Below are 22,361 nucleotides of genomic sequence, written 5' to 3'. Positions count from 1 at the left end.
AGCAGGGTTTAAATTACACCCATTTTGGGGGAAGAGAGAGCAGTGTGCACAGGCTTTGGTGCCAAAGGCTTGCACATGGTTACTGGCTCAGCCACTTACTATAAAATTCGTAAAATAGGCATCATGGACATATCTGATAGTAAGCATTTTAAAAAGAGGAGATCTGTGAGAAGTTTTGTGGACTACAAAGAACTACAGACATCTTCCTTTTTATCTTGATGTGGATGTTTATGCACTGGGAATTGGTGGGGCCATCTTTAGAGAAGCGGTGGGCCAGTGAAGACATTCCTGACCATACCCCAATCACAAAACACTCCCAAGGGGCCCACTTCCCCACTGTACAGTCAAGAGATTCTGCACTCAGATTTGGAGGCACAGCACAAGGCGGGGAAAGCATGAGCCAAGTTTTGAGTCCTGTGGAATTGAGGGTGTGCGCTCTTGCCTGGGACCAGGGGTTCTTCTAGCAATATAAAGGGAGATGTGGCTAAACACATAGATTGGGCTCATCCTGGAGGTCTTGAGGCTGGCCTGAGGGTGAGTAGATACTGTCATTTGTGTTGTTTAGAAAACTGGGGAGGAGTCAACTGGGAAAATCTCAACGAAATGCATCTTTAGGATGTGCTGGGAATCTTGGCAGTAACTCAGGTGGGCAACAGGGAATCTTGCAATTGGAGTAGGGGTGATGCGTACATTTTGGGCATGTTCTAAGTAACTTTTTGCAGTGCTTCAACTTTTTGCTTGAGCTTATAATAAAAACGGCAATATTTTTTATAGTCATAGAGCTATATGAAGTATTTTTACACCTGTTGGCTTTGTTCGTACAACATCATAGTGAGGGGGAAGGTAGGATTGTTGTTCCTGTTTTACAGACAAGGGAATTGAGGCTCGGAGAGCATATGGGATTTCTCTGGCCACTTGGCTGGTTGCTGTGGAAGTCAGGAGTGAGGATGCCATGTTTCACACTTCTTCCTGTGCCGATGACCTGGAGCAGTGTTTTTCTCTAACTCACATTTCTTTATCCTCCACTGTCTTGGGTGTCACTCTTGGAAGTGTAAGATGGTTGTGAGTTTCAAAGATTTCAGAGATAAGCTGTTAAGATTTTCAAAGATGAGCTATAGAGAATTTGGGACATAAAATGTGTTTCATCCAGCAACTCTTGCTTGCTGTCATGTTGTTGGTTCAAATTGAACATGTTGATAAGTGCCAGGGAGGAAAGGAACGAGTTCCTGCTACATATTGAGCACCTTTTTTTTTTGCCCTGAACTCAGGACTGCCTGCTTTTCCATTTGAGGATTTAGAAACATTTACGGATGGAGTGATTGTAATATTGTAGCATTCTGTCAACTAGTTTATTAGCTAATTCTCATAAAAGCCTTAGTAGGTAAACAATATTATTTTCCATTTTACAGATGAGAAAACTGAGGTTTAGAGAGATGAAATAACTTGCTTATAACTTGCTTAAGAAAACACAGGTACTAAATAGATTATAATCTTTTTTTTTTTTTTTTTTTTGAGGCAAAGTCTTGCTCTGTCACCCAGGCTGGAGTACAATGGTGCAATCTTGGCTCACTGCAACCTCTGCCCCCCAGGTTCAAGCGATTCTCCTGCTTCAGCCTCCCAAGTAGCTGGGATTACAGGCGGGCACCACCACACCTGGCTAATTTTTGTGTTTTTGGTAGAGACGAGGTTTCACCATATTGGCCAGGCTGGTCTTGAACTCCTGACCTTAAGTGATCCACCCGCCTCGGCCTCCCAAAGTGCTGCGATTACAGGCCTGAGCCACTGCACCCGGCTGTAAGTAGAGTATAATCTAAGTTATCTAATTTGGGACTTCTTTCTTCCTTGCTGCTCCCCATCTACACCATGTATTGCCTGTCCCACTGGCAAAAATGCAGAGCTCCTTGTTAAGGAGGTATACATCACACCTTGGAATTTACTGGAATCAGACCTGGAAGGTACTATGAAGAGCTCAGAAGGCTGGTGGTTTTCAAGCTGTGCTCTTCTGAGCCTGAGAGACTCCAGGAGTCATCTTGGGGATTATAACATGGAGGGAGGTGAAAAGTGGTGAGAAGTGGAGGAAGGAAGGGGACCGCTAGAGCCAACTTGAGCAGCTCTGCTTTTACCTACTTTGTAAGCTAAGCATCGTCAAAGCATCCATTTAAAGGAAAAGTTCTGCTGCTACACAAAAAAGTTAAAAAACCGCTGTGTCTACCCTTCCTTTTGCTAACACTGAGAGGCAGAGTGATTCAGCACAAGGAGACACAAAGTGGCTTAGCACGAGTCACAAGATGTGATGGGTCTAAGACCTCTCAGCCTAGAGCTCCCTTACCCCTGGGCCACTTTGTTAGACACACCTTCTTTAATTCAAATCCCCTTTTCAGTGGGACATGGCTTTTTCACTTTTTCAAGGAAAGGTTTAATCTGTCCAGCTCCCCATGAAGATCTTGGTTCTTGGCACACCTGCTGGAGGTTCAGGGTCCTGCAACCACGGAGTAGCTGCAGGACCGTCAGGATGTCCCCTGCACAAGGTCTTTGACCTGCGTTTTGCAACCTGGTTGCGTCTCCCCTTTGGACTCCGGGAACCTTGCTGAGATTGGTGCAATATCTGTGCTAAAAAGGTCTGAAATTATAGTCAGTATTGTGTTAACTTCCAACCTTCACAGACATTGTCTGACTAAATATATAGCTATCGAGTGTTCACTGTGTACAGTGACTGACAAGAAAGGCAAGTTTCCTGATCCTAAGGATCTAATGGAGAGACAGAAACAAATATAAACTTTTGTCAACTATTTCAGAGACAGATATTTTTGCGATACAGGATTGTTATGCATGCTAGTTATGTGAAGAGTATTTGATCTCTTAGAAATGAGATGGGGAGAATCTGGGCAATGAGAAAGAAGACCAAAACTGGGGAGTACAGTCTGGAATTGCAGGGGTTGAGTTTGCAATGTGAAGCAGTTAGTTTTGGCATGTTGCACTTACTGTTTCTGAGATTTGAGCATCTGACTTTTCCTTTAAGTTTTTGTTTTCCCATTTGTAATATGGGAGTGAGAGTGGCTAGTTCACAGGGTCATTGCTGGGGTTAAATGAGATAATGTATGTAACCTGCTTAGTATAATACCTAGCACAGAGTAAACACTCATTACATTTTAGTAGTTATTGTTGTTATTATATGGCAGCGAGGAGTCAAAAGAGCCTATTTTCTTAACCTCATCAATGGTGTAATCAGAGCTTTGCATCTCAAAATAAAGGAACACTCTGCTTTCATTATTTATTTATTTATTTATTTGTTTGTTTTTCACTCTGCTTTTAGAAATAGAATTCAATTATCTTAGCCTACAACAAACTGACTTCAATCTATCTTTCTGAGTTAACTTCTGTTTATTTCTATCTGTCTGCCCACCTCTCTCACTAGTGACCTACACATTTTCTTTTTCTTTTTTTTTTCTTTTTGTTGAGGCGGAGTATTGCCCTGTTGCCTAGGCTTGAGTGCAGTGGCATAATCTTAGCTGACTGCAACCTCCTCCTGCCGGTTTCGAGCCATTCTTCTGCCTCAGCCTCCCGAGTAACTGGGATTACAGGCACACACCACCACCCCCGGTTAGTTTTTGTATTTTTAGTAGAGATGGGGTTTTACCATGTTGGCCGTGCTGATCTTGAACTCCTGACCTCAGGCGATCCACCTGCCTCAGCCTCCCAAAGTGCTGGGATTACAGGTGTGAGCCACCATGCCCAGCCCACATTTTCTAAGCTTGACTTTAACTTGCTGGTTTTGTCATATATTTTCAGTCATTGCTAGGGTTCAAATCTTTTCTTTTCTTCTTCTTTTTTTTTTTATTTTCAAAATGAGAATCTCACTATGTCTTCCAGACTGGTCTTGAACTCCTGGGCTTAAGTAATACTGCCTTGGCCTCCTAAGTAGCTGGGACCATAGGCATATGCCACTGTGTCTGGCTTAAATATTTCCTTCTGCCTGGAATGCCCTTTGCTCCTTCATCTGTGCCCCCCTGCCCCATCCTCTTTTAATTCCTAGCCCAAAAGTCTGACCCACCCATCGGGAGGGATTCTGCAGGACTCATAGAGTTTACAACATCTTGTCCTTCAATTGCCGTCAGTCTCTGTCTTGAACTGGATTTGTGAGCTCCTTGAAGTTGTTTGTATCTCACGGCTTGCTGCTGTAACATCCCTGGGGGTTCAAGCACACACACACAGAGTAGATGCTCACACATCTATGCCATACATTACTTTAGTGCCTTTCTCAAATGATCAGCACAGGAATCAAATGATAAAATGCAAACCAGAAAACAGTCCTCACTGGGCTCTGTGTTCATCAGCCTTGGGAATGGATTTCTGGCAAAGATCCGGCCCCTCTACAAATGACAGAGATGACTTGGCTCTTTTCAGGAATTGAAGAGAATCCCGACAAGTAGCATGTTGGGAAAGGCCCGAAGGAAGCCAGACCAGCTTGCTCTCAGAGCTCCTTGGGTCCCCTGCGGCCCCCAGGTGATCTTCAGCAAGACCTGGTATGTAAATGAGCCTCATCTGCTAGCTCAGTCTGCTGCCCACTGCTAGGGATGCCAGAATTCCAGGGTAAGCTTGTGAGCTGGGCTGGAAGGTTCAGTGGGTTGGAGATTACTAGCTTTTTGGTATCTGCAGCTTGAAATACCTTGTGCCCTTGATTAATTCATGCTTGGGAGCATCCTCAGTGCTCTCTGGAAAATAGCTCCTTACTGTATGTTTATTTCCCCACGGGCTTATTTCAGAGAGACTGGAGCCTGTGTTTCTAACAGCTTCTCCAAGGAAAACATCGCAGGCCACGTTTCCGGAACTGAGAATCTCAGTGGGTCTTTGAAACGTCCATCTCTATTACCTCCTTTTGGCCCAGCATTTGCTTTTAGCTGAAAAGGGAGATTTTGTCTTGAGCCATCCTGTAGACATATGTGACTTGGAGTTTGAAAATCTGACAGCTGCTGCTGAGCTTTGAACTGCAAGAGTGAGCAGCATATAGACATAACCCCGTAGAACATCAAATCATTTTCCTTTAATTCCCAGAGGCTTAATGTTTCTTTGTCTTGCGAATGATCTCACTGCTTTTTGTATTTGTAATGGAATGCACAGTCATTTGCACGTAATCACCCAATAATCCCTTACACTTTTATAACGCCTTACCCTTTTCCATAGGGCTTTCACTCTCATTATCTCATATGATCCTTATAACTGCTCTGAGATATAAGCAGAGTGGCTATTTTAATCTCCAATTTTCAGGTGTAGAAACTGAGGTTTAGAATTAAGTTAGCCAGAGTTAAGACAGTTTGTATGTAGCAGAATTGGAACTAGAGCCTCCAGAATTGGAACTGGAGTCTCCTAAACCAGTGTTTCTTTTGCTACTTATTGCTGGTGTGACTTTGGGAATATAGTTAACCTCTCTGAACCTCAGTTTTCCTATCACTAAATGTGGGTATAATACTGCTTCCTGGGATAGTTGTTGGAAGGGATTCAATGAGACTGGGAAATCATTTAATAAAAGGTAAAACACACTAATAATGGGAGGCATCATTGTACTTACTACATGAACCTTGAAGGCAAACAGTGCCATCAGAACTGTGAAAGAAAATAACATTTTTTCTCTCTTTTTAGAAAGACACAGGTTTAGAATGGCGTTATCAGGGATCACAAGCTCCCAGCCCTGTGATTAGCAAATTGACCCTGCTGCCCTGCCTGCTGGCTGCTTTGTTATTCTGAGAATTGTGTTGACGAGATCCTCTTTTCCTACAGAGCTCTCTCTTAATGTTGCTTGGAATAGCCTTGTGTCCTGGAGACAGTTTTCGGTCTGGCAGGATCTGAGAACAGGAGTGGGGATCTTGGAATGGGATCTGCATCCCTGGGCTTCATCCACAAGCAGTGGGAATGTGGCTTGGGCTGTGGGGTGGAGGTAGATGAACAGCTGGACATGCAGGTTTATCTTCTGTCGTTTCTCAATAAAGTAGACAAGTCCATCTGATGCGTGTTTAGTAGGGTATGACTTGTGAGTAATATATATGGCTAAATGGCAATATATGTGCTAAATGGCACTGGAAAAATCCAAAAAAGAATGGATTTCAAGTTGGCAAAAAATGCATTAGAAGTCAGCAGTGTGATGTGGTCAGGAGAACAACCAGAGTGACTGTGGGCTGAGGTCTTGGGTAGCTTTGTTTCTATATACAGTCAGCCCTCTGTATCCATGGTTTCTGCATCCATGGATTCAACCAACCAAGGCTCAAAAATATAAAAAAAAAAAATAAAATCCGACAAAAAAATAAAAAAACCAATACAGTATAACAATATTCACATAGCATTTGCATTGTTAGGTATTATATAGGTATTAGAACAATATTTAAAGTATACAGGAGATATTACATAATTTTATATAAGAGACTTGAGCATCTCTGGATTTCAGTATCTCAGGGGTCCTGGAACCAATCTCCCCTGGATACTGAGGATACTGAGGGAACGAGTGTACATATTCACCTACAAAAATTCCAAACCAATGAGACAGACATAGGTTGAAATATGGTCCTGAGAGGCAGAACGTGGAGCAAGGGATGGAAGACCGAGGAGGAGCCAGATTTCAGTTCTGCATAAGGAAGAATTTTCTGACGGAAAGATGGAATTTGCAGCGGCAGGAGATAATGATCTTTGCTTCACTGGAGACCTCAGGAATACCAGTGAGGCAGGCATTGGGCTTAATGGCCTTTATGGCCACTTCTCATTTTGAGATCACAGAGCTGGGAGGACGAGAGGCACACATATATTGAAGGAACTGAAGGGTCTCTATGTGGATGTGGAAACTGATCTCCAAATGTTTGCAAGATGGGGGGTACATTTAAAGTATTTCATTCTGGTTTTCATATTTATCTCTGTGGCTCACCCCTTGGTCTTTGGTTTTTAGAGCTTAAGATCATTCCCAGAAGCTCTTTTCCATGGAATAATCTCCTTTCTTTGCCGAAATGCTCCTTTATGGGATGCAGGAAGGGACTCTGAGCTCCTGACAGAGTGAAGACCACCCCTTTTTGCTCTCCAGACCTCATTTTGACATCCCACGCCCAGCCGCTGAGGAGGGTTGCAATGGCAAGATCTCTGTCCTGAATTCTGGTTCTGGTATGCAGTGGAAGGCTCTCTGATTCTGTTTCCTTACCTATTTTAATAGTAACTTATATTTGTGTTCCTTTGTTAAATGTGCAATAAATAATAAATGTTTGCTTATGGCATGCTTGTTAAGTATAAAACAAATAATCAAAATAAATGTGTAATGACCCTTTGGATAGACCAAGTAGAAGCTGCTTTTAGAGCACATGATTGGACCATTTCTAGATATCTGCCTAATTTGTAAATGAAAAATATGTAAGCTACACAAGGAGCACTGACTCGTCTGAAATCTTCATGACCAACTGATCTGGGCTTGGGGTTTGGGGCTTGGGTCCCTTCATGCCCTGATCAGTGCTGTTTGTAGCTTGAAGACTTCCTGGGGGTGAGAACAAGCAACCTCTTGGTGCAGTCCAATGCCAGGAAATAGGTGATGATTTTGAAAAAGGACTCATCTGACCTCCAGAAAGCCTTTACAACCAACAGTAGGACGAGATCACTAAGAAACAGAACCACTGGGAAGCCAAGATGTGGTACTTGGATTCCCATCTCGGAGCACCTCCTATACCCCCACATCTCCATTTTCCCTAGCGTCTGATCTCTCTTTCTCCTCCTTGAATTCAGTCTGGAGTCATTTTAGATTAGATTCATTCCTGATTGGCTTCACTGCTCCAACTTAGTCATCACAGAACCTTAGGGTTGGAATCCATGTTACAAGTTAAACTGAGCAATTCACCCCCACTTTTCCCGACAACAGTGTTCTCCTGAGAGTCTGGTTTTATTCTGAGTCTTCCAGCCCGGTGTCTGTGCCCATGAAGGACTCATGCCAAACTACATTCTCAGGAGGACTCCCATACCAAGAGACTCTGGGCTTGGGGGCAAGAGACTTGGGTTTTTTTTTCTTTTAAAGGAGTTTCACTCCTGTTGCCCAGGCTGGAGTACAATGGCATGGTCATGGCTCACTGCAACCTCCACCTCCCGGGTTCAAGCGATACTCCTGCCTCAGCCTCCCAAGTAGCTGGGACTAAGGTGCACACCACCACGCCCAGCTAATTTTTGTATTTTTAGTAGAGACCGAGTTTCACCATGTTGGCCGGGGTAGTCTCGAACTCCTGACCTCAGGTGATCCTCCCTCTTTGGTCTCCCAAAGTGCTGGGATTACAGGTGTGAGCCACTGTGCCCGGCCGGGAGGAGTTGTTTTAAGACTCACCTTCCATCATAGGAACCTTAGACTAAATTCTCGCAACCCTTTCAGGTGCATCTCCCAAAATATCTCCCCCCCACCGAATTAATGATTTATTTCATAAATTTCATTGCATTCTGGATGGTCTCATTCTTAAGATGAGCTTAAAGCCTTTCAAACCAGTCCCTTCCTTGTTTGGGTTGGAGGAGGTTTTTTCCTGGAATTGGACAGTGTATGGAAGGGTTGAGAATCCACTTCTTTAGCGGTTAATAATTTACTCTGAGTAAGGAATTCTGTCTTAAAGTGGGGCATGTTCTTCAAGTGCCAGAGAAGAGAGAAGGGTGATTTTTCTGACATCCTCCAGCCTGCTTCTCCATATTTGGAAATGTTTACCCACCCGACTGATCTATTGGAAGAGAGGGAGGTGACTCAGGGTTTAGGAGGAGCAGGATTTGAATTCTTGTTTCCAGAAACAAAGTCGTCCCCCCACCCCGCCCCCACCCTTCCCCCTTCATTCCTCTGCCCCTTGTTCTGGAAGCTGAGGCGAGAATGTCTCAGTTCTGTTCCCTTCAGGCTTCGAGACCACCACCTTGCTGTGTCCCGTAGTGGACTGAGGGCCTGCAAGAGGGAGTGAGGGCTAGTGGAGGGCCAGCTGCCTGTGGGGGCCAGACATCGCGTGAGTACATCATTACTGCCGGATGAGTGGCATTTCTGCTCACAGACCTGGGGCGTACAGCCTGTGGGCTGGCTCACTTGCATGGTGATGGGACACGTTGCTGGGAGTGCTGGTCACTTTAATTTGGGGGTGTGGACAGCTGCTTTCCCAGGGGAGTACTTCTTACAGTGGGATTTCAAGACAAGATCGGCCTGAGGAAAAATTATATTCGTATATTTAAAAAAAAGTAGGTATTTCCTCTGATCTGAGGCCTAATTTGAGTTGGGTAGAAAGACAATTTGGGAGTGCTGTTGTCTGATTACTAAGGCTAAAGCAACAAGCTGGAAGGGATGTCTGTGGACATGTAGGGAGGGGTAGTTTTAGCTTGAAAACAGTTATGGTGGGACTTAGGAGTATGCAAAATGTTGATGTGTAGCATTTGCACAGCATCCACCGTCTGGAATACCCTGCGTGCAGGACGCTGTGTAGATCTGATGAATTGTCAGAGTTGGAAGAGTCCTGCAGTGTTTTCAGCACATCTATCTAATTTCACAGTGTGAGATAATGGGCAGCAGAGACCCAGGCCCTGAAGACAGATGGCTCATTATGTGGGATTAGAACCCAGATCTTCTCTCTCAGTTCATTCTCATTCCTCTAGACTTAAGCTGCCCCCTCTACTGCAAGATGACAAAATTGGGAAATGTTAGAATTGTTCACACTTACTAATCTAGTTGGTAGGAAAATGAGGACTAGAACCTGCTTCTCCCAGTTCAGACCTCTTTCCTTTAGGATATATGGGCTCAGATGCCTGAATTCGTTGTTTTTGTATGAGGCTCTTTTCTTTTCTTTTCTTTTTTGTTCTTTGATTTTTACTTACCTTTCCCTTCTTTTGGTCATGTGAATGTTGTATGAATGCAATCTGCTCTCCTTTGCTCCCTATATCTTTCTCTTTCATGAAAGGGAATGTCACTTGTCCAAAAGGCAGAATGAATAGTATAGAACTTTATTTCCATCTGTGGAAGTGAAAATTATGCAATTTTCCCTGAGAGAAATTCAGCAAGGCTTCCCATCTGAGCCTCTACCACTATTCTTGAAGCTGTAAGAATTCTGGAATATTATGCCCATTCAAAGGTGAGTCCTGATTCGGATTAGATTTTAAACACACACACACACACACACACACACACACACACACACACTTTTTAAGCCTACCAAAGCAGGACAGAGACCCAGAAGACACCAACCTATTACGTCACCTCAGATGTTTCACAGCCATCAGGAGTAACTCTTTGTAGTCAGCTCAGTTTCGGATCAACTTTTTTCTTTCTTTCTTTCTTTTTTAGACAGAGTCTTGCTCTGTCGCCCAGGCTGACTGGAGTGCAATGGCTTGATCTTGGCTCACTGCAACCTCCGTCTCCTGGGTTCAAGTGATTCTCCTGCCTCAGCCTCCCGAGTAACTGAGATTACAGGCATGCACCACCAGGCCCGGATAATTGTTGTATTTTTAGTTAAATACATTCATATTGCTGTGTAATCAGTCTCCAGGCCTCTTTCATCTCACAATCTGAAACTTTGTACCTTTAACCAACAACTACCCATTCTCCTCTCCTCCAGCCCCTGGCATTCTCCATTCTACTTTCATTCTCTATGAATATGACAACACTAGGTTCTGTATCTAAGTGGAATCATACCATATTTGTCTTTTTGTGACTGGCTTATTTCACTGAGCATAATATCCTCAAGTTCATCCATGGGTCAGAATTTCTCCTTTTTAAGGCTGAATAATATTCTGTGGTAATGAATATGCCACATTTTGTCTATCCATTTAAGTACTATTTTTTAACCTCCATGTTAAAGAAGAACAGCAACCAGAGACTTCAAAGGGTTAATTAAGTAAGTGGCCCAAAGTCATATAGCCAGTAGTGGAGACTAATTTTATGTAAGAATGGCATGTGATCAGGAGTAAGCAGATAGATATTGGATTCTAATTGGCAAGAGTGTGACAAATCAGGGTGATTCTCAACTGGATGGTGATGCCTCCTTACACGTTGCTGTGGCATTTCAATAAAGCAAGTGTTCCAAAGGGCTGTACACAGCTATGCTTCCTTTCTTTTGTACTGGGCTCTAGGAAGTCCATAGCTAAATTTAAAGCTTACCTCTAGCAAATGGTATGAGACATCCAGCTCTTATTTTTTGTATTCCCTTTCCCCTTTCTTTGCTTTATTTTCCCCTCTCCTTACGCATTTTCTCACTTAAATCATCAACTATTAGCATCTTTTGTGAGGTACCTCAGATCCTTTCTGGAACAAGGCAGAATATACAGATGCGTGTCATGATATCTAATATTTTAGTAATTATTAGGTCTGTGGAATAGTGGGTCAAAACTGGCCATGATTTTTCTGACTTGACTCTGCTCATCATCTTCTTTTTCTTCTTCTTCTTCTTCTTCTTCTTTTTTTTTTTTTTTTTTTTGACGGAGTCTCACTCTCTTGCCTAGGCTGGAGTGCAGCGTGTGATCTTGGCTCACTGCAACCTCTGCCTCCTGGGTTCAAGCAATTCTCCTGCCTCAGCTTCCCGAGTAGCTGGGATTACAGGCATTCGCCACTACATCCCACTGATTTTTGTATTTTTGGTTGAGATGGGGGTTTCACCATTTTGACCAGGCTGGTCTTGAACTCCTGACCTCAGGTGATCTGCCTACCTTGGCCTCCCGAAGTGTTGGGATTACAGGTGTGAGCCACCATGCCCGGCCTGACTCTGCTCTTAATGCAGTGTTTCACCTGGGCAATGCCCTGCTCCTTTCTGAGTCTCACTTTTCTCGCCTGAAAGAGGAAGTTGCTGTTGATAACTGAACATTTGGGCCGTGCTGAGTTTTACACTAAACATCCTATCTCTAACTCTCCCAACACTCCCACAAGGCAGATGCTATTATCCCCATTTTACTTTTGAGAAAATTAAGGCCTAAAGAAGTGAGAACGCTTGCCTAAACCCCTGTAACTCTTGGGTAAAGGCATTAGTGACCAATGTGCATTTGATTCCAAAGCCCAGGATGTTAGCCACAGTGCTGGGCTACTATCCTTTTATGCAGTCTGTCAGGCTTCTTCCATCCGTGGCATGTATTCATCTAGTTTTATTAAATCTTTATTGAATTTCCACTTAGGTGCCTTGCACTCTTCTGGGCATTATCCCAGTACTCGATTTAGAGCAAAGAAAGAGACACACACAACAACCATCCCTTGGCGCTTACATTGCTGGTGCAGGTGTGTGGAGGAGGCAGATAAAGGAACACTGAAATAAGAGGGAATGATAAGTAACCCAAGGGAGGAGTCACAAAGGGCATTCTGACTCGGAGTGAGTGGGGAAGGACTCTGGGAGGTTATGTTTAAGCTGAGATCTGAGTGACAAGGAGGCTGCCTTGTAGAAGTCGGGGGAAGAGCACTGCAGGCAGTGGAGACGGTCAATGCAAAGGTCAGGACCATGAAGTGGGAAGGAGTTTGTGTTTGAGGAACCGAAGGAGCCTGATGTGCTGGCAGCATGTGGGCTGCAGGGGAAGAAGCAGGAGAGAAGAGCAGGGACTAGCAGGTGATGGTAAGTGAGAGACCTGAGCTTCTTAGACCTGAGTCCAGATGTGATGGGAACCACCTGAGTTATGTGTTACAGGCATCTTTCCAGCTGCTGTGGAGGGAACCCGATAGTAAAAGGGAGGCAAGTGTAGAAGCAAGAAGGTTAGGCACAAACTTGTACCATAATTCAGGTGAGATGTGGTGGTAACTTTGACTAGGGCATAGAAGTTGGGCAGGAGAAGTAAGTTCGGGGCATGTTTGGGAGTGGTTGTCTATAGGCTCTCTAGTGTAATTTCCTTCAGGGAAATGTCAAGCTAAATGGGCAGGAATCTGGGAGACTCAGAGGGAAATGAAAATAGGCACCCTGGGCGGGGGTTACCCAGATAAGCAGCTGGCATTCCAAAACCAAAGAGTATCTGTTTCTCACTCCCATCCCATTTAGTTTCTAACCCTGAGCTTTGGGCCAATGCACAGAGGACGGTGGCTTTCTGCCTTTGGCTTCCCAGCTGAGAGCTGTTGGAACGCCCCAAAATAAGCCCTGCAGAATGTGCAGCTTCCTTTGCTCTCCCTGGGTATTTTTGTAAAACATTCTTTCCCACCAAGAATGAAGAACGTTCAGAGTGATGCTGACTTTATGGGCTGTATTTAACATGCTGTTTTTTCATGACGTGTTGTCTGTTCATGCAGAGATTTCTGTATTCTGTAAACTCCCTGGTAAGGAATCTTCAATCTCCATGTGAGATGGGTCTGGAAGGCTCAGTGGGAGCCCCGAAGAGCTGGGGTTTGAAAGCCTCTCCTTGTCTTGAGGACTGGACTGCGGTCCAAGGGCACCTACCAGTCCTCTTTTTTCATTTACATTTGAATTCATAGTTGTTGGCCTTTGGCAGTTCCCTGTAATTCCTTTTAACAGACTGGGCTTCCCTGCAGATACTTACTTCATTTTTCAGGTCTTGGAGAAGTTAGGTAGTGGCTGAATCAGGTAGAGAATCCAAAATTCCTGACCAAGCCCCGTCCTCTAGCCACCAGGCCAAAGCAATTTAGCTTGTGACCTCATCCTCCTGGGTATCCTGTGGCAATCTTATACGATAATCAGCCTAAGCCCAGAGATGCTCAGAGATCATAAACTAAGTCATCTAAAACTCATGTCTTAGGCTTCTTCATGCACCCCTCCTGCAGTCTGTAGTTACCAGGTTTTCAAAAAATTAGCATAATCTCTTAAAAACAGAGTTTTGTTATTGCTTATTCAAGTTTCTTCTAAAATTTCTTTTATATTACCTATTCATTGAGTCGACAAACATTTATTTCTTACTGTATGCCAGGCATTGTGCTAGGTGCTGGGGATTGATTCAAAGATAATTTGGAGGCGTATGGAAGGGGAGTGGATAATTACAGCACAGTGAGATAAGTGCTATAATAGGGGGATATAGAAAGAGCCAGAAATAGCACTATGAATAACATCTTTGAACAAATTGCCTTCTTTTTTCCTTTTGGATTATTCCCTTATGTATATTGCCCAAAGTGGGATTACTGGGTCATTTAAAAGATGAAAACAATTTGGCACAAAAAGATGTAATGACTTGCCTGGGGAATACAGCTCAATTTTCAACAGAGGAAGAAAAAATTGTTGACAAATCCAGATTTAGATCACTTTACCAGGAAGATCGGGCAGTTTTTCAACTTTCAACATGGTGGCTTTTGGGGATGGGGGAGATTTATTCTAAACATGTTAGCCTGCGTGTAGGAATCACACGTCCTCATACCTAATCTCACAACTTGATTGTTCTCACAAGAACCTAGCTGTATATGTATTATCGTTTCCATTTTACAAATGAAGAAACTGCACCCTTGATAAAAGGAAGTAAGTTGCTCAAAAGTCCATAGTTAATAAGTGTGGAATGCAAGAGCCAAGCACAGTTCCTTTTATTCTTTGACTCTATCCTGTTTTCCATGTTGTGTTTACCTATTGAGGGTACCTGTGCTCTAGCCGGGGCCCGGAATTTGTTTAATGAGTCACAGAGACTCTTAAGAGGACAGTCAGCCTCTATGAAATAGGTGTAGATTTTCTTACCTCCCGAAGTCATAGCCAGGGAACAATGTCCTTCTGTATGTTGACCTGAAAGGATCCAAGGGCCCATTATTCCTGACCCTGGTATTCCTGCCCCTGGCTCAGGTGCTGAAAGGCTATTTGCATAGCCCTACCATTAGAGCACAGAATCCCAAGTAAAGCTGAAACCATGCCACAGTTCTGCTGTGAAACATTTATTACTTTTCTAGTACTTAACTGTATTAAGTAAAAACTCCAGCCCCTGGTATCCAGGACCTGTCATAAATGGACACCAACGTGGGTCCACTGTGGACTTCCTTGGTGCTCCTGCTTATGTATCTATAAATCAAACACATTTCCTGCCAACCCCCAGATATACCCTGCACTTTCTCACCTTCATGCCTTAGCACATGCCTTTCCTTTAGCCTGAGATAACCTCTCCGATCTTCATTCATAGAACTCCCAATCCTCCTGTAAACTTCTGCACAGACGCCATCTTGGGAAGGGAATAATCCTTGATCACCACCTGCTCTCCCATCCATTAGAAGTGATCTGTGTTCTCTGTTCTGCTAACTCAACCACAGTTAGCTGTGAGGCAATAGAGTACAAATGTATGCTGCTTATGAGCATGGGATCTGGATTTGAATCCCGGCTGTGATACTTCCTCACTGTCAGTTAACTTGCTTGAGCCTGAGTTTTCTCATCTGCCAAATGGGTGTGATAGAATAGGTGCTCCCCCTGAAAGCCACGATGTTAACAGGAGTAGTATAAAAATGGTCTGATTCTCCTGGTGAAGTCGCGTAAATCTGGAATTGTCAACAATTTTCCTTCCCCTTGTTGTCATTACATTTTTTTATGATATCACCTCATGTCACCGTGTGGTATGAAAATTTGCATTGTTACCTGTGCTGCTTCTCTGGTACTTGTCCTCTCTTACTTGATGTCTTATCTCTCCTTCTAGACTGGGAGTTCTTCAAGGGCAGGGAGGGCATTGCATCTTTGAAGGCCTTGACATATGGGTACTGCTACAAAGGTTCCTGTAAGGGAAAGGAGGATTCCATACAACCTAAGTGGTGACACCAGCACAGGCTCATTACTAATCCCATGCCCCAGTCACGAGGTTTCAGGCCTGGCAGAGAACTCTGAGCTCTGTGATGTGGAGCTTTAGGCACATAGAACACAAGCTGGATAGGCCTCTGGCTCCTGCTTGAGAGACAGGAGAAAGGCTGGATGGAGCCTGTCTCCAGCCCAGCTTCTTCTGATTCAAGGAGTTGGGTGGGGCTGGCAGTTCCCTGAAGGCAGAGGGTTAGTCCTACTTGGAACATGAGACTTTGCTTCTTTCCTGGGCCTTCCAGTGGGTCTGTTCTGTTGGTGGGAGTTTCAGACCTAGAGGAAAGGGTCACTGAAGGTATGGGTTAAGAGCAACTCTGAAAGCCACCTGTCCCCTGACTTCTCTGTGAGTGGGGCCACAGGGAGAAGATCCCTTCATAGGTAGCTCCTCTACCCTTGCTTTGCTTGGAGACTGACCACGGAAGGGGATTCCTTTCTTAAAGGGATAGGGCTACGATTTAACTTTCTGTTGTGCGACTTCCCGAAACACAACACCTGTGGCTTCAGATCCAAGTGCTTTGGAACATGAGATACAAGGTCTTCCATGCCCTGGCTGCAACATTCCTTTCCAGGCTTGTGTCCCACCACATTCCTCCGCATCCTCTGTCACTGGCCTCACCATATTAGTCACTTTCTCTGAGAACACCCTGAACTCATCCTCCTCAAGGCCTTTGCACATCGTGTTCCCTAGGCCTATTTTCCTCCTCCTCATCCATGGAAATCCTCTTGGGTGTTCAGGCTTCATTTGGAAGTCACATCATTTGCAGAGAACTTCTAGACCCTCAAAAGGACATTGCATGTACTCCTGCTTTTCTGTGCTTTTCATTCTGTCTTGTGTGTTTCAGCATGTCCCCCATTGAGGCTCTTCAACACCCCTAGGCATGTCCAACTCAGCACCCACACCTGCTAGGTCCACACACTGCCTTATCAAAGACAGCAAGTGTTAGCAAACCTCTCCTTGGTACGTCCCTGAATGCAGAACATGTGACATTCTGTTAACTAACACTTGTGCCAGAGTGGCTTCCATAGCCCATACTGGGGTTCCCATGATTGGTTTGATCATGAGCCCAGCCATTTGAATTGTTTTATGAATTGGTCTGATATCAGCTAATTGTTAACCTTTCTCAGGTCTGTTTCCTACATACCAGGAGATGTCTGCTTAGTGCCAGGGCTCTGAGCTTTTTATTGCACTTAAGAACATAACGGTGAGGTAGAATTCAGGAAAGATTTACCTGCTATTAACATGAACTTTTAAAAAAAGAGTTCGAAATGTAGGCCTTGTTTTTATCGTACAGCTCCCTGAAATGTGAAAATAGCAGGAGTTTTAAAGGTGTATTTCCACCTCTAGCAGAAGAACTATCCATATTATAGTTGTAATTATAAATTGATAAAGCCTGTGTCTTGAAATTTGATTTTGAACACCTGTGTTCAAATCCTGGCTTTACCACTTACTAGCCTAGAGATACTGGGGGAGTGGCTAACTTCCTCGTTCCTCAGTTTCTTCAGCGTTCAATTGGGAAATTTTTCTTACAGGCTGATGGAAAATTTAAATAAGGTCTTGGACATGAAATTGAGATTTTATTAGTGTGTGTGTTTCAAAATATGGATTTGGAGGCCATTTAAAAATAGAATTTCCAAAAAATTTGCTTTTAAAGCAAAATACTTAGATATGTAAATTTTTGTGAAATTTTTTTCAAATGATAAAATAAATGAGTTTACAGTCAGGAGACATACAGTATCTAACAGACTTAGGGAATATGCTTGGCTTACAAGACGTGGTTTTAGTCCACATAAATTAGAATCACAGAACCATAGGCTTTGAGAAATTATAAAAGCCTTGGAAGGGGTGAACGTGAATTAGTGCATATTGTATGCAGGCTTTGTGCCATACATGCTAGATATGGAATCCCAGGAAATGGTTACGTACACCTTGATGGGTAGATGATATTAACCCTGTTTTGCAGACAGAGAAGGCTGAGCTTTGAGAAAATCCTTTACACAAGTCTGATATCAAAGCCTGGAACTTCAAACTACACTCCTGATGGCTTCTAGAAATCCTTTCCGTTTACAGATATGACAAGACTTGCTTTTACATTGTTGATTTTTTTATCCTCTCTTTCTCTGTCTCTGGGGGCAGAACTAATGCAGGGCCAGATAGACCTGTGAAAATCTGCAGTCTTGATGTCACATAACTTGTCTGATGAATCTAGATTAGTGTCTTGACTTTTCCTGCCAAGAATCTGCTCATAAAGTGTCTTGTTTTGAGCTCCTTTGACTGTATTCATTCATCAGCCTTTACTTATTTTCTTCTCTTTGGGAGAGATGCTTGCCATTGCCCATAATGTTTGAGGTCAGGAGTATATCTGAAGAGGGCTTTATATTTTCTTAAAAAAAATACCGGTGGAAAATCAAGTTTATTGGCTATTTCATACCATCTTCTTCTGCCATTTATGGGCAATCATGTGGAAGAGGTGGCACGGGGCTGGGCGTTTGGAGCAATGCTTCTCATCTTGAATTTGTCGCTGACCAGGGAAAATACTTCGTGCCAACTCCATCATTCCCTTTTGGGAATTCAGTGTCTTCAGCTGTAAAGAGTGAGGGCAGTACTAGGTGATTCCTAAGATTTTAAAATTCTGCATGTTTTGTGGTGTCAAAACCATCCATTTCTGCTGAGCTGTGTGATCCTGCAGCTGTTTCTCTGATAGTTTTCAATCTTTAGATTTAATCTATTCAACAATGTATACTTTTTTAAAGGGAAGCTTTTATAGACACTTCTGAAATATAACGGGGTGGGGGGGATAAATGGATGTTAAAAAATAGAAAACAACCAATTAAATAGTATATAGCATGTAATTCTCCTTGGAAGCTTACCACAAAATTGAGAAGTACTTTAACAACTGGTAATTTAAATTGCATTTGAACTCTGCTAATGGTTTGTTTGCATGGGAACTTCAATCATTTCACAGCGGTTCTTTAGCAAAGCTGCTTGTTCTCTTTATGGAAAAGAAGAAAACATTATTAAAAGAGAAGTTGACTATGGAAAAGGGAGACCACTTTCATTTGTACCTGGAGAGAAGCTGGAGAGTGTGAGTGAGACTCCCTCAGGGCCCAGGGTGGAGAGCTCTTCCTTTCAGTGAAGTTTAAAAATCTGGGAAGTCAGATGCCCTTGGCAGCTGTTGTAGAAACTGCTGTGATTTATATCTCTCTCTGCAGGGAGAAGCTTTGGTGTTATGCAGCTTGCGGGTGAGGGTAGGGGCAACTTGTTTGGTTTGTTTTATGAAATTGCATTGCTCACAGGTTTAATGTTGGCTTCCTAACAACCCATTTCTCAGTAAGTTTGAAATGATGACTCTCTCCTTTCAGTGGAAATGGCTTTCAGAATTCCAATGTCCTTGAAGACCACTAGGTCTCAGGAAACTCCTTGCTTTTCTGGGCTGATCTTGATTATACTCCATTTTGCCTACTTAATTTCTTTCTGCTGTTGAGATTACTGGGAGAGCGTTGAAACAAGTGTTCGAGGCCTGGATTTGTGAGTCCTGGTTTGGCTCTAGGTGTGACTCATGTGATCAAGCACAAGTCCCTCTGCCCAGTGCGTTTTGGTGTCCTTTGTCAAAGCAAGCAGTCACTTGATCCAGTGGATCAAGTGGCTCCTGAAGCGGTCACCTCCTTACCCAGGTCACTGGGTTCTCTTGTCAGTTGGAAAAGTTGAGGTGGGTCATTTAAAAAATCCCTCCCAACTTTGAACTTTGAATTGTTTTGTACACAAAACAATTGTATGATTGGTTAGGTAATGTTTACAGTGACAACAAAGAAATGGGCATGGTAGTTTTTCTGGTATGTGGATTTCTCCTGCATACATGAAAGACAAGTTTTATAACAGCCCTTGCCTTGGGATACTTGTGTGTTGGAATACATACTGTATAATCATTAGCAAAACAGGAATAGTTTCTAATGAAATCAAACCTGTAATAAGGACTGTATTAGGCTATGCTAGCATTGCTATAAATAAATATCTGAGGCTTGGTAATCTATAAGAAAGAAGTTCTAATTGGGTCATGGTTCTGCAGGCTGTATAAGCATGGCACTGGCGTCTGCTTGGCTTCTGGGGAGATCTCAGGGAGCTTTTACTCATGGTCGAAGGCAAAGGAGGAGCAGGCATCTCACATGGCAAAAGCGGGAGCAAGAGAGGCAGTAGGCAGAGGAGTTGCCACACACTTTTAAATGATCATATATCATGAGAACGCACTCATGATTATGAGGACAGCACCAGGGGGATGCTGCTAAGCCATTCATGAGAAATCTACCCCCATGATCCAGTCACCTCCATAGGCCCCACCTCCAACAGCAGGTATTACAACTCAACGTGAAATTTAGAGAGGGCACATATCCAAACGATATCAAGGATGGCTTACTGGGAAATGTCAAGATTGCTTATCCCTCTGCTGCTCACTGATGGTCACTTTTCAGGCAAGGAAACTAAAGTTCAAAGGACACTAGGACCTATAGTTAGAAATTTATCTCCAAACTCATATTCCTTTTCTTTTTTTATTTGGTATAGTTCAGGTTTATCTGTTAATTTTTTTTCCTCCTTACAATGTGAGTATCTGACTGACTTATCTCTTTGACCTCTGTTATTAAGATGAAGCTGTCTTCCCAGGAGAACTAGGAGAGATGAGATATGAACACTGAGGCATCAGCATTCTCTTTCCCCATCATTCTGAGTCAAATTAGTGAAATCAGAGTGCCAGGATCTGACTAGGAGTTTAGGAGATATAGAAGTAAGCCACAGCCCAGTCAGAGACTTTATAAACCTGAGATTTTCTGAAGCTGGTTGAGACCCTAGAAATACATAAGCAACACCCTTCTGTTTTTCATAGGTGGGAACTGTAAGGCTCAGAGACAGAGCAGAAGACAGAACCTGGTCATCTGATTCCCTGTGTTCTGCTTTTTTCATCGTTCCACTAGACGCTCATCAGAGGGAAGACCTTTCTCCTCAGTTGGTGAGTCCCACACACAAAAGGAATACATTTGCCTTTTAAAATCAATGTATATGTTTTAATGAGTTTTAAACATCAGTGTTTTCCACTTTAAGTATGAGCATCGGCAACTAGGATGCATTAAGAATAAGAGAAGAACTGAAATGCCCTTCCTTCTTTCTTGAGTTGCTTTTATGGCAATAGACAATATATAATCATGCTAATAAAATATGTGGCAAAGCAAAGGCAGAGCTCAGCTCTTGGAAGGTGGCAAGCATTGAAACTGGAGGAAAATTTGAAGTAACAATGATTTCAGCTTGCCAGCAATTGTATTGCCTCCTTCTTTCTCATTTGGCATGGAAGACAGTGTTCATGAAATGGAAAGACCAAAATGAAAATGTCATTGAACAGTGTTTGGGCATTTATGAGGAAAGAAAGCAATATTATTGAGTGTCTCTTGTTTACCCTTGTTCATAGTGCTGCTTCTTTTGTGATCTCATTTCATTTTATGTATTTATTGTTTTGAGATGGAGTCTTGCTCTGTTGCCCAGGCTGGTGTGCAGTGGCGCAATCTTGACTCACTGCAACCTCCACCTCCTGGGTTCAAGCGATTCTCTCACCTCAGCCTCCCAAGCAGCTAGGACTACAGGCGCGCACCACTATGCCTGGCTAATTTTTGTATTTTCAGTAGAGACGGGGTTTTACCATGTTGGCCAGGCTGGTCTTGAACTCCTGACCTCAGGTAATCCACCCGCCTCAGCCTCCCAAATTGCTGGAATTACAGGCGCGAGCCACCGCGCCTGGCCTCATTTTATTTTTATAACAACCCTTTGGGGCAGGGCAGGCTAAATTTTCTTAGGCAAAGGGTGTGAGCCTTTGTTTTAAAGGGCCTGCTAGAGCTCCACCAGGACGTGAGTGCAGATCCTGTTGTGTGCTCAGAAAGGAGAACCGTGACCAGGTAAGGTAAACTTTCCTTTGTGTTTTGGAGTACCTCTGTACTTAATGGGTAGAGTAGAACATTATATTCTAAAAGATCTGGGTGGTAAAAAGAATCAACAGTGTGGAATACCATGGGCTAGAAGGAGAGCTGAGGAAATTAGCAAGGGAATTCTGCCTGTGACTTCCACTTAGGATCCTGATTCGATGGTCCCCATTGGCTGAGGCCAATTTGTATATGCCCCCAGCGCTGGCTTTGTACTGAGTAAATAATACACCTTGACATATTTGTGGTGTAGTTTTCCAAAACAGAGACGATGCCGTTGTGATTGAAAAAAACTTAACTTCACTTAAAAGTGTGACTGAGTTTATAGTTGTGTTTTGTCTCTCTGTCTTTTCTTAATCAGTGTATCTTAAAAGTACAACTGACTATGTGCCTATTGATCTATATCACATAAAAGGCTGGAAACCACAGGTTTGATGCTTAAATCTTAGTGTCTGTTAAAATTTCAAACATGATCTGGAATATATTCCCCCTAGCAAACGTTTAAGTATCAAATGAAATATCTTTGTCACCTCCTCTATGTCTTGAGTTTTTTCAGTGTTTATAATTAAACTGTGATAAGTATGAAGCTTTGCACTTGGGCTTAAAAAAAATCAACTATGTAATGATAGAATGGGAGAGATTTCCTTAACAGGAGCAACCTGGAAGACACTTAGAAGTTTTTGTTATTCTTAAGCTAAATATGAGTCAACAGTGGCTTTTGTTGGG

At 43.2% G+C, this 22,361-nt stretch overlaps 1 protein-coding gene across 1 annotated transcript in view; it reads left to right on the top strand.

Moving 5' to 3' along the window:
- LPP (LIM domain containing preferred translocation partner in lipoma) overlaps positions 1-22,361 on the top strand; it is a 670,645-nt gene that overhangs the window by 49,023 nt on the left and 599,261 nt on the right. The window contains exon 3 of the mRNA XM_030932348.1: positions 20,555-20,677. Coding sequence (XP_030788208.1) covers positions 20,555-20,677 — 123 coding nt within the window. The remainder of the gene's footprint in view (positions 1-20,554; positions 20,678-22,361) is intronic.

The sequence above is a fragment of the Rhinopithecus roxellana genome, chromosome 1 (assembly GCF_007565055.1).
Source record: "Rhinopithecus roxellana isolate Shanxi Qingling chromosome 1, ASM756505v1, whole genome shotgun sequence".
NCBI classification, from domain to species: domain Eukaryota; kingdom Metazoa; phylum Chordata; class Mammalia; order Primates; family Cercopithecidae; genus Rhinopithecus; species Rhinopithecus roxellana.
Note: the sequence above shows the minus strand (reverse complement) of the source record. Positions and strands in the feature narration are given on the sequence as shown.